Genomic DNA, 12,534 nt, shown 5'->3' on the forward strand with positions numbered 1-12,534 from the left:
AACAATATCAATTAAAAATGTGAATTATCCCCAAATAACTTATAAGTTTAACTTACTTGTGAGTTATTAAAACATACAAGCTAGAATAACTACAACAGTGAAGTAATGGTATAGGACAAGATAGAAGTATGAATGGAAAAGAATAGCTTCCAAGAAACACATATACGTTTTAGTAATTATTACCACTTTTTAAGGAAAAGCAATTCAATCAGCATAGGAAAAATGGATTTTCAGCAAATGTTATTGGGATAAATGCCTAGGGATGTGGAAGAAAGGTACTCTATTCTTAACCAAACCATGAACCATAATAAATAGACTAGAGTTAAATGGTGGGAAAAGAGGACAAAATGAAAACCTAAAAGAAATATAGGTAAAGAGAATGTTTATATAATTCTGTAGTGGCTAAAGCCTTTAATACCTAAATTTGAAGTTAAACATAATAAAGGCAAAGGTTGTTACATGAGACTACATAAAAACATACAAGTTCTGCACATTCATAAAATACAATAAATTTAATTGAAGTACAAAGACAAAACAGAAAAATGATTTGCCACATACGACAAAAGCTGACACTAATTTAAAAAAATCCTCTTGCTAATAAACAAAAAAAGATGAACACACTAAAAGAAAAATCAGCAAAGGACATGGTGAGGTGAGAAATTTAAAAAGGAAAAAAAGGATAGTCCAGAAGGTAGAGAAAATAAGCCCTTGTTACCACTGCTTACAATAATTTTGCAACATATATATAGCCTTAAAACACATATAGGCTTTAACTACCAATTCTACTTCTAGAAAACTATCAAAAGGAAATACTCAGAGATGTGTGCAAATATTTATCCACATATATCATTAAATAATAAATGATAAATAAATAATAAACTTAATGTCCCATAATAGTAGATAAGTAGATTACGATATAATCACAAGAATTTTAAGTAAAACAAAGCAGGTTAAAAGCCTTATGTAAAATATGATCTCAGTTTTTTGTAAAACAAAAAAAAGATTAAGTATACGCATATAAAATATTCTGGAAGGACACTCACTAAATGTGGTCTTTAAATGGTAGAACTATGGAAGATTTTGAGCTTATAATTTTATTTGTATGTTCTGATTTTTCTGTAACAAAATTAAATTACTTATATAATTTTGTGTTATTTTTATAAGAAAACTAGACCATATTTTTTTGGCTACTAGCAATGTTGCTTTCCCTAATTTATACTCTGATATTTCCTGAGCTTTTATCAAAGAATACCATAACGCACAATGTTAGAAAACCTTATACTGCATTTGCTCTGAGGACGTTTTTGAGGACATTGCCTACTCCATCTCTCAATATGTCCTAGAGGAAAAATCACATAAAAAATTCCTTTTAAAGTGCCAGGAAAACCTTTGCCTACTGTTGGGAATTGGTATGTTTCTTTTCATGGATCATGAGAATCATCTAATTGTGTACGTACTTTTATTTTTCCTTAGGTAGCCAGAATATTTAAAACCAAATACTTCATCTAATTGTAGTTACTATGTAGGGCCATATAGCTTACGTATCTGCCCATTCACCCTCACCTGGTCTTTATATTCCATTTCAATTAATACATTTCTTTGTCCTGCTTTTCATTGAATATATCTGTTAAAACACCTCAAATTCTTTTGAGGTAGGGTATAAATAATTAAGTAGGATATTTCCATTATTACTATCAGCTTCTAAATGACAGTACACAACAAAATGTAGTCTCCATTGGAATAAGTATTCCCAATATGATTTATTTTAGAAGAACTGATTTGGAAAATATGACATTGTTGTTTGATAAATGAACCAAGAGAGACTTGAGTCATTACTGTTTTAAGATGTTAAGGAAAGCAATAAAATTTTAAAATCCTTATCAGTTTTAAATGAGATCATGGAAGGCAGGGACAACATGTGTCTAAATCACTATGTACAACACCACCTAGATGCTTCCTACAAAAACAGGTTTTAGCAAATGCTTTCTTGCATAGATGGTCTGAGACAACACTGAGAAAACGGAGTCTTTGGTGGCTCTCCTTTTGTTCACTCCAAAACACCCAGCAAGGGATCTGGTATTAGAAAAGAACACTTTTTTCCCCACTTCAATGTAAGCCAGAGAAGACGAACTTCCAGTAAGCGTCTGCCCTCTTATGGAACTGCTTCCTTCCCTCTCACCACCTCTTACTTGCCCTCCCCTATGAAGGGAAGAGTAATCTGCCTGGAGAGATTGCTGACAGCCTGGTGTCCCTGACCACACTTCTCTACTGGGCAGAGTCACTGTGCTCGGCAAGCCGTCCTTTTGTCTCCAGTCTAGGTCCAGTGCAGTGACTTTGTGCTCCAGTCGACATGCACTGGCAGATCAGAGAGGCATATCTTCATTGTTTGATTACTGTGCCTGTAAACCAGGTTTGCCAGCCTTGATGCAGCTGGTTGGGTTAGGGTACTCAAAGCTTATTTTCACAGTCTGATTCTCCTTTGCAGGTGGATCCTTGTATTTTCTTTCAGGGAATAAAACGTGCCATGTGTTTTTCACGAAGTACATACTTTGATCCCCATTTGGCTCCTCTATGGTTGATGCGATAAAGCAGAGATAGAAATTTTTTCCCCTAAAGTTTACCACACAGTAGTGCACTCAATAAATATTAGCTCTGCCCACCTCGATTATTCTTCCCTTTTTCCTTAGCAGTTCTCTATGTTCCACATTCATTAGATTTTCCCCTCTCCACAAGTATGTTTTAAATATTGTGTTATATTCCATCTTTTTTTTTTTTTTTGTGAGGAAGATTAGCCCTGAGCTAACATCCGTTGCCAATCTTCCTCTTTTTGCTGAGGAAGATTATATGTGGGACACCGCCACAACATGGCTTGATGAGCAGTGCGTAGGTCTGCGCCTGGGATCTGAACCTGCAAACCCTAGGCTGCTGAAGTGGAGCCCGTGACATGCTACGCCACTGGGCCAGCCCCTGTTACATTCCATCTTTACATGATAATTAGGTAAACAAATCCTTGCTCTGATTTTACTTTCTTCTCTTTCAAGAAGACCTGAAGAACAATAAAAAGGTTGAGAAGATTTGGAGTTTGGGGGAAAGGCATAATAGCTGTCCTCAGATATTTACAGATTCATTCTCTGAGACTCCAGAGGAAATAACAAGGGCCAAAGAATGAGTAGCAGTGGAAGGCAGATAAGAGGAATAAGTAATCAACAAGGCTGCTTCAAATTTTAATGAAATGTCCTTGACACTGGTGATGTCCAAGTAAAGACTGAACGACAACTAGTTAGGACGTTTTAGAAAATATCTTAGCATAGAGTAGGGGATTAGTGATGAGGACCTATTCTCATCCATGATTCTATTATTTTAACACAGTTCTATGAATTGGACAAGCACTGTTTTATAAACTGGAGAGTAACAAATTATGCTGTATACGATTTTCAATAACTTTCTCATAATTTATAAAGTACCTTTAGAACTGGATCTAAGAAGTAGTCAGAATAATCAGACAATCACGTTAAAGAAAGAGAACAGTTACCTGTCTGGAAAATGACTCTGGAAATAGTTGTCCGACACAATGGGCAGGGAGTGCTTGTAGGATTGTCTTTGGCAAGAGTCCGTAAGCAGGGCTCACAGAAGATGTGGTGGCAAGGGTAACACATGTACGGGTTGAAATAAACATCCAGACACACTGCACAGACGTAGCTTTCCTTTTCTTCTGAATATTCATTATCATCATCTGTACTCATCTCATTATTCAAAGTCTGCAAAACAAATAAAAAAAATTTTTCTTAGTTCAGTATGATTGGCTTCCTTGAGAAAGAGAGATTGACTTTATATTTTGCTAAAATGAATAAAAATATTTAAGAAGCACATAGTATCTGTTTCTTTGATATAGTCAAAGGGACACAAATGCTACCTTGCAAAGTGAGAAGAAACTGAAAACACATGAAAAACTCAGAAGTCTTAATTATCCTTTTTAGTATTTTTGTTGTTGTTGAGGAAGATTCGCCCTGAGCTAACATCTGTTGCCAATCTTCCTCTTTTTGCTTGAGGAAGATTGGCCCTAAGCTAACATCTGTGCCAATCTTCCTCTATTTTGCATATGGGTCACTGGCACAGCATGGCTGACGAGTGGTGTAGGATCTGAACCCATGCACCCGGGCTGCTGAAGCAGAGCGCACCCAACCTAACCACTACACCACTAAAATTTTAGTATTTTTATATAATGCTAAATGCTAAAATATACCTAAACACATTAAGTATACCTGTATCTCTATTTAACCAGCACTCGTTAAGTAAGTGTTAGGTGTACCAGTCCCAGGATTATAGATTCCTCAAGTATCCCCCTCCCACCACAGCAAATAAGCTGGTTGTCACAAGGTTATGGAGCCTTATATGGGCATCCACACATGATGAAAAGTGAAAGCAACAGAATACGACACTTCATCTTTATACTGTGCAAGGAGCATTCTCTAATCTATACTTTGCACCTTCCTGGACCTCAAAGCCAAGAAAAGGCCAAAACCTAAGGTATGTCAGGAAGTAGACAAGGCAAAGAAACTTATTGTAATTCTGGGATCAGCCTTCCAGCTGAGAAATATGATGAGCCCCTTCCCCCCCAACCCCCAAATGAACAATTAAGAAAGAGGCTATTAAGACGTAGTTAGGAAAGAGGCAGCTCAGAGGTTAGCAGCACAAGGTCTGGTAGCAGAATTCCTGTTACTTAACCACAGAATTTCCTCATCTGTGACGATGTTGTGAGGTTTAAATGAGGTAATCCACTTAAAGCATTTAGCACAGTGCCTGGCACACAGTAAATATTCAATTAATGTTAGCCACAGCTATCCTCTTCCCCCTCTTCCCCACTCCTTCTCCGTCCTTCTTCGCAGGCCCTATAGTTTTTCCTAGAGCCTTGAGAAACATTTCCTCAAAACAGGCCTGGACTCAGTCCACTGAGGCATAATGAGAATCTACATGGTGTAATCTTTTCTGCTTACTTTGATGTTTGTGAAAAATGGAGATCAATGATTAATATTTGAGTGGGCCTTGGGTTTGATAAATATTTGTAAGTTACGTGGAATGTAAAAGTTATGTAAATGAAGCAAACAGAGCCTTGAGAATACAGAAAAACCTTTCTACTGGATAAACTGTTATTTGATTTATCCGGACGGCTTTGCTTCCCCTCTGCCAACCTCTTTCTGCCACCTGTTGGTAATTTCTCTTTTATAAAGGAGATATTCGAGTCTTTAGGCCATTTATTTTTAATTGGGTCACCAGATTTTTCTTATAGACCTGTAAGCATTTTTACTTAATCTATTTTTTGTTGTTACTGGTTAGATGTGTTGCAAATATTTTTTCCTTTCCTCTGGTTTGCCTTTTCACACTTTTCATGGTGTCTTCTGATGAAGTGAAGTTCTTAATTTTGAAGAACATTTTTCCTTTATGGTTAGTGCTTTTTGTGTCTTATTTAAGAAATCTTACCCTTTCCCAAGGTCATTAAAATAGCACTATCTTGCATTTCATAATATTTCTTAATTCTATAATGTTCCTGAAATTGACGTTCACATATGGCATGCATTAGGGGTAAATTTCATTTTTATTCTTTATGTAGTTATTAATTGGTACAGCTCACTTACTGCGAAGACTTTCCTTTCCTCCACTGCTCTGAAGAGCCACATTGTTATTAATTAAGAGGCCAAAGATACATGGGTCGGCTTCTGAGGCTTCTATTTTGTTCCATTAGTTTAACTGTGTATTCCTATGCCATAATTACAATCTCTCACTGTAGCTTTATAATAAGCCTCAATATCTGGTAGAGGAAGTTCTTTCATCTTATTGTTATTCTTCAAGAGTGTCTTGGCTATTCTTGGCCTTTTCCATGACCATTAAAATTTGGAATTACCTTATCAAGTTCTTTTAAAAAAGTCAGAATTTTTATTGAAACTGCATTGAACTTACAGATAAATTTAGGAAGATTTAATTCACAGATAAATTTAGGAAGAGTTAGAAATCTTTACATATAGAGTTTTAAAATACATAAGCTTGGTTTATCCCTCCATTTATTAAAAATTTTCAAAAATTATCTTGGTAGAAGTCTACTTATATTTGAACCAATATTTTACCACCACTTTTATTACTTCACTCCTTTTTCTCAACTAGCCCATTCCTATTAATATACATGACACGCTCTAATATCTTTCACATCAAAACAAAACAAACATAAAAAAACCAAACCTCTCCAGCTCATGCTATAGTCCTCTATTCCCTTTTACAGCAAAACTTCACAAGAGGCTTGATCACATATGATTTCTGCTTCCTCACCTCCTCTCCACTCTTCAACTCACTCTAACCTGGCTTCTGCTCTCAATACTCTGCTGAAACTGCTTTTGTTCAAGTCACTAACAACCTCTGGCACAGCCAAATCTAGGATGCTTTCCTGCCCTATCTTCTTTAATCTTTCAGCAGCATTTCCTAAGGAGACCAGGACCTCTTTCCTGCCACCTACTTAACACCTTCTTCTTACATTTGGAGTAAGATCAGACTCCTTACAGTGGTCTACAGGACTCTACATGATCCAGTTCCAGCTTTAATTTTTTTTTTCATTTTTATCCTCCATATTTAGCTATTCTCCAATTCACTGGTCTTCCAGCTCAACAAACACACCAAATACTTTCTTGCCTTAGGGCCTTGAGACATGATATTTTCCTCCTCCTAAAAAGCCCTTACTCCATGTGGTTGATTACAAAATAGATAAAATTCTTTCTATCTCTGTGCACTCCTACACATTCCATCAAGATGGGGAGATTATTTTTCTATCCTCTGAATTTGGGATCTGCCCTGTGACTTGTTTTGGCCAATGAATCATCAGTAAACAAGACGCAAATAGAGGCTTAAAAAATTCATGTGCATCAGGGAGCCTTCCCTTGCTGTTCTTGGGAACCCTGAGTCCACTACCATGTGGACAAGCCTAGGCTGGCCTGCTTGATGATAAGTGACATATGGTCCAGTTACCTCCATTGTGATTGCTAACAACAAGCCAACCACAAAACATATGTGACTGGAGCCAATGATTATCAGCAGCTAACTGCAAATGTACAAGTGTGCCCAGATAACACCCTGTGGATCAGAGATAAGCCATCACAGGTGAGCCCAGCCCAAACTGCCAACCCAGAAAATGTGAGTGAATATTAGTGTTTTAAATTTTAGGGTGATTTGTTACATAACAAAAGTTAATTGACACATCCCTTACTACACATGGCTAGCTTTACCTCGTTCTTAAAATCTTAGTTTAGATATCAACTTATCAACTTCCCAAAAGGATTTCACTGCTATTCTATCTAAAGTTGTTCTCTGTCACTGCTACTTGTTTGTTTCCTTTATAGCTCTTATAATAATTTTACTTGCCTATTTTTTTCTATCTCTCCCAATAGAATGTTCAGATACATAAAGGGAAATACATATAATAATATAATATGTATTATATATAAAAAATATATATATATATATATATTTGCTGAAGGAATGAATTGATAGATAGGTTGTTTTAACATTGATACTACCACTCAGTAGATCCTGATTATGGGTGCTCCCATCCTCAAAATGCTCATAGGTCCAGCTTGTAAAACACTATATTGATTTGTATCTTCCTGTGGGTATCTCTGTCAAGTGTTCTTAAGTATTCTTGTGGGCCTTTTGGATATTTCCAGCTAGATAACAAGCATTCTGTGAAATTCCATAAAATAAATATATAAAGTTTAACACAGAGAAGATATGAAGTAAATGTCCCACACCAACAGGAAGCTTGTAGCTCTGATTTGAACAGTAATAAAGAAAAATCTGCTGGAAAGGCAACAGGATCTATAATTTTTGTTCATTATTGATATATGACTATTGTCTCCTGAACTTAAATGATTCTTGAAAAATGAAAGCTATAAGTAGATAATTAGTACTGAATTGGGTACCCCAGATAAAAAACATCTTTGGACCTATATGCTTACTTACTTAAATTTTATTTTATAGCATCAGCTTATTTTGTTTATATTAGACTCACAGGATTGTGCCTTGAGATTTGAACTAATTAAACTCGAAGAAACCCAGGGCATAAAAAAGAATAATTTGAGGAACCTCTTAGAGTATTCCAAATTGTAGTCCAAATATTTGTGCAGAATTTTATTTCTATGAAGTACTGTATCCCTACATATACAAGAAAAATGACTAGACTTCATTAAAACAAATATCAAGGAAATAAAATATTTGCTATTTAAAAACAACATTTTGAAAATAATCTTGAAGGTCGAAGTTTGAAAATAGAAAATCAGGTTGGAACTATTCATCTATTATTTGAGCTAAATGAATCAATCCACAAAACAGAAATAACACATGTAAAGACCTCCAGGATCACAATGTTTTAAGGGATTAAAAAGGTTTAAGAGTTTTCATTAATCCAGAAAATTTCACACATCTGGTAATAAAAACGGTTATGCAAGAAGACAACAAATTACCTCAAGGATGGAACTCCACTGAGTTTTTTCTCCAAATTGGAGAGATGCTCCAATTGTATAACATTAAAATTGCTTCTGGATGGATAGTTACATTTTAAAAATTAATTACTCATTAATGGATCAATGTCAACCTGGAAGGAGGTTTTTAATTGCTGTGCCTATGAACTCATCTCCATCTCCTCAATATTTCAATTATCATAGATGAAGGTCCCCAAAATGCTCATCAGAAATGTGGGGGAGAGGACAGGAAAGATTAAGCTAAGAACAACCAAAACCCCTTCAAAACAAGGTATGCCATCAGCAAATAATATAAAAATGTAAACTAGGCTACACCAGATGGCAGAGCCAAGTTTAAAAAAAGAAAAATCTCAGTAGGTCCCTGGGCTGAAATCAAGATTGAATTTAACAAGGATAAATATAAATCTTTCATTTAAGACTATACAATAGACTGCAACACATAGAAGATGAATGAAACTTGGCTGAAAGCAATTAATGTAAAGAAGAGCTAGGGATTTTAACTAACTAGAAGTTCAATATATGATGAGGATACTTAAAAAGCAAATGAAACCAAACTGCAAACAGTGTGGTTTTACATGCTTACCATTGTATGATCATCAGACTGTATTTGTAGCTACTTTAAGGGACACAGACAAATTAGAGTGCTCCATAGAAACACACAGAGGGCCAGGGCAGAGTGAGTTCTGGAACTACCTCATATGAAGTATTGTTAAAAGACTGAGGATATTCGTTCAGAAAAACATTAAGAGGAGACGAGATAAGCATGTTCAAGTATTTGTGTGCGAGAGATCTTATTTTTCTTCTGTGTAGTTCTCATGATCTAAAAACGAATAGATGTTATGAGAAGACAGATTGCGACTGAAGACTATAGAGACTATAAATGAAATACCTATTCATAAACCAAAGGGATGTGAACACAACATAACATGTGCACTCTTACACAGTACATTCACCATTGAGCTGAACATTTATCTTGTGTTCCCTACCAAATACTTCGGGACTCAAAAATAAGATGATGAAAGTTGTACATATTAACTAATTTTCTCAACACAAAAGCCCCATGAAGTAGGTACTATTACTATCATCATTTTTCAGATCAAAAGAAACTATGGAGAGCTCACTTACTCAAACTACTAGCGGTAAAGCTGGGATTTCAACCCAGCCAGTGTGGATCTGGAGCAACTCTTCATCACCACATTCTTAAGTGAGTTAATACACTTCAAATAGTACCAGCAAATAATAAATGTTAACTGATGATGACAATGATGTAGGTTAAAAGAAAATGGCAAATTTTGATAGGATCTACAGGGAAGTTAGAAATATCAAGGCATCATTATCACAACTAGCAGATGAATATAATAGGTACTGTGGCAGATCAAGCTTTGGCCACCCTGAAATACATCTCTTTACCTTGATTTTTTTCTCTGATGGGCATTTGACCTCCCCCACTAACTGCCTACAGAATTTGACGTGGTGGCTCCTTCCTGGAACAGATCTTCCATCTGATAGCTGTAATATAATGTAAAATAGATGTTACAATAGGAAAGGCACCAACAAGCACATCTTATCAGAAATTCTGTCTCTCTGGCCACATTCTCTGGATAGCCCTGGGAGGAGTTGCCAGACAAACATTTACATTTATAAGGGAAATTTCCATTTGTAAAGGTATCTCCCTCTCTGTCTTGGGAAGAGAGGGGATGACCTCATTTCTAGAAACTTATCAATGTGGAAGATGAGGTCTTAAATCTGCATCATAACCTTACCCTTGTTTACAGTGCTTTAGTGGTAATCTCCTGTAACTGACTCCCCCCACCCCCAACATCCTCCTTTGTCATTGGCTGAACATGGTATTTAAGACGAGAATTTCTGCTATTGTGTTGAGAAATGCAGTGTCCCTGGTTTCTCCCATGTATACACGTTATTAGACTTGGTATTATTTTCTCCTGCTAACTTGTCTTGTTAATTATTTGGCCAGCCATAAGAACCTTAAGGGAAAGGGCAGAGGGGGATTCTCCCTCTCTCCCCACAGTACCCAATTGTCCAAATGCTTTTGGCCCCATAGAAATTATCCTACAAAGTCAATTAAATACACTCAGTCACTCAAGCGCCTTTCTAGGGGCTTCCAGGCTGAAAAAAGGAGATAATAAACTGATAAATAACACAAAGCAAATAAGCTTTAAAAAATCGAATTAGTATAAAAATTAATAGACCAAGAGTTTTATTAATAATAATGACAACAAAGCAGCAGTGACATTTAGCTCATTTATAATTATTGTGATTACTGTTATATTTCACTTTATTTCTCCATCTTATTTTTTCTCAAGAAGTGACAGTAGGGCAGTGGTTAAGAGCAAGATTCCACAGCCAGTCTGTCCAGGTTCTGCCACTACTGCCTGTGTGACCTTACGCAAATTACTTAACTCCCCAGGGTCTCACTTTCCTCCTTTGTAAGGTGGGGATACTAACAGTACCTAGCTCATAGAGTTGTTAGAAGGATTAAAAGACTTATTATATATAAAGCATTCAGAACAGTATCTTGAATACAAAAAGTGCTATGTAAGTGTTTGCTGCTGTTATTACATTCATCTAATAATTGTTTCTATTCTTCTAATAATTAGTCTTAACTTTTAACAAAAATAGTTGAAGTTTAGTATCTATAATCGCCCCTTTCTGAATAAGACATAGAATGCATTTTACTCCCCATCCAAAAACTGCTCATTTTATCAAACTAATCTGAATTTTATTTCTAAAATGTTAATAATTGTTTAAATATACTCTAGTTTGTCAAAAAATACCTTCTTTAAAACAATTAATCTATATTTAGTTTTAACTATGTTTTAGTTTTCTGCTTATTTTTATTCTTTGGCTTATTTAACACTGTTTTCTTGTATCCCTTATTGTCCTCTCTTGAATTCCTTTTTTGTTTTACTGTTGTATATCCTTGAGAATCTCTTTTCAGGAAACATATGTGGGTGGTAAACTGTATGTTCTGACATGTTTGAAGCTCCTTTTAGTCTTCATATTTGAATTCTATTTGACTATAATTCTAGATTGAAAATTATTTCACTCAGAACTTTGAAGATATTGATCCACTGTTTCGTAGCAGCTATTACTGCATATGAAAAATATTATAATCTTATTTGTTTCTTTTCTTGCTGGAAGTCTTTACAACATTCTCTTTGTCCGCAGATGTGAAAAATTTCACCAGTTGTGTGTCTTTATAGTTACTCCTGTTCAGTATTCAGTAGTCCCTTTCAATCTGAAGACCCAAGACTTTCTGCACTCCAGGAGAAGTTTCATTTTTTCCCCTAATTAATCATTGCTATCTATTCTCTCTGTTCCTACTTCTATAATTCCTATTACACACAGATTGGATCTCTTGGATCTATCTTCCATGGTTCAATTTTGTTTTTCTATCTTCCATCTCTCTATGTTATGCTATGTCCTGGGGGAATTCCTCAATGTTATCTTCTAAGACACAAAATCATTCATTCTTTGACTTAACAAATATTCATTGAGTGCCTAACTAAGGATCGGACACTATTCTAGGTGCTGATTATAAGCCAGTGAATTAACATAAAATACACTCCCTCAGGAAGCTTGCTTTCTAGGCTTACGTTTTACCTCATTCTGTTACACAACCCTCATGCATGCTATTTTTTTTTTTAATTTTAGCAATCATGTTTTTAATTTCCATGAATCCTCTCTTATCCTCTGATTGCTAATTTTTTTTTAATTGTAGGCTATTCTTGCCCTCAAGATATAATATCTTCTTGATTATCTTAGGATAATAATTAGAACACTTATATTATCCCTTTGTTTTCTGGATATATCTGTTTCCTCTGGGATCAGTTTTTTCTGTTTATCTTTCATATTATTGGTGTTCCTCAAAAGTCTGACAGTACTTCTTCATAGGTACAGACATTCCTTTTAAGAGCAGTTGCAGGTTTACAGAAAAACTGTACAGAAAATACAGAGATTTCCCATATATCCCCTCCCACTAAACACACACACACAC

At 35.5% G+C, this 12,534-nt stretch overlaps 1 protein-coding gene across 3 annotated transcripts in view; it reads right to left on the minus strand.

Annotated features, from left to right (window-relative positions):
- Window positions 1-12,534, minus strand: part of RNF180 (ring finger protein 180) — a 246,717-nt gene that overhangs the window by 65,352 nt on the left and 168,831 nt on the right. For all 3 annotated transcript variants that reach the window (XM_058564005.1, XM_058564004.1, XM_058564006.1), the window contains one exon: window positions 3,533-3,758. In XM_058564005.1, coding sequence (XP_058419988.1) covers window positions 3,533-3,758 — 226 coding nt within the window. The remainder of the gene's footprint in view (window positions 1-3,532; window positions 3,759-12,534) is intronic.

This window comes from Diceros bicornis, chromosome 20 (genome assembly GCF_020826845.1).
Source record: "Diceros bicornis minor isolate mBicDic1 chromosome 20, mDicBic1.mat.cur, whole genome shotgun sequence".
Taxonomy (NCBI): domain Eukaryota; kingdom Metazoa; phylum Chordata; class Mammalia; order Perissodactyla; family Rhinocerotidae; genus Diceros; species Diceros bicornis.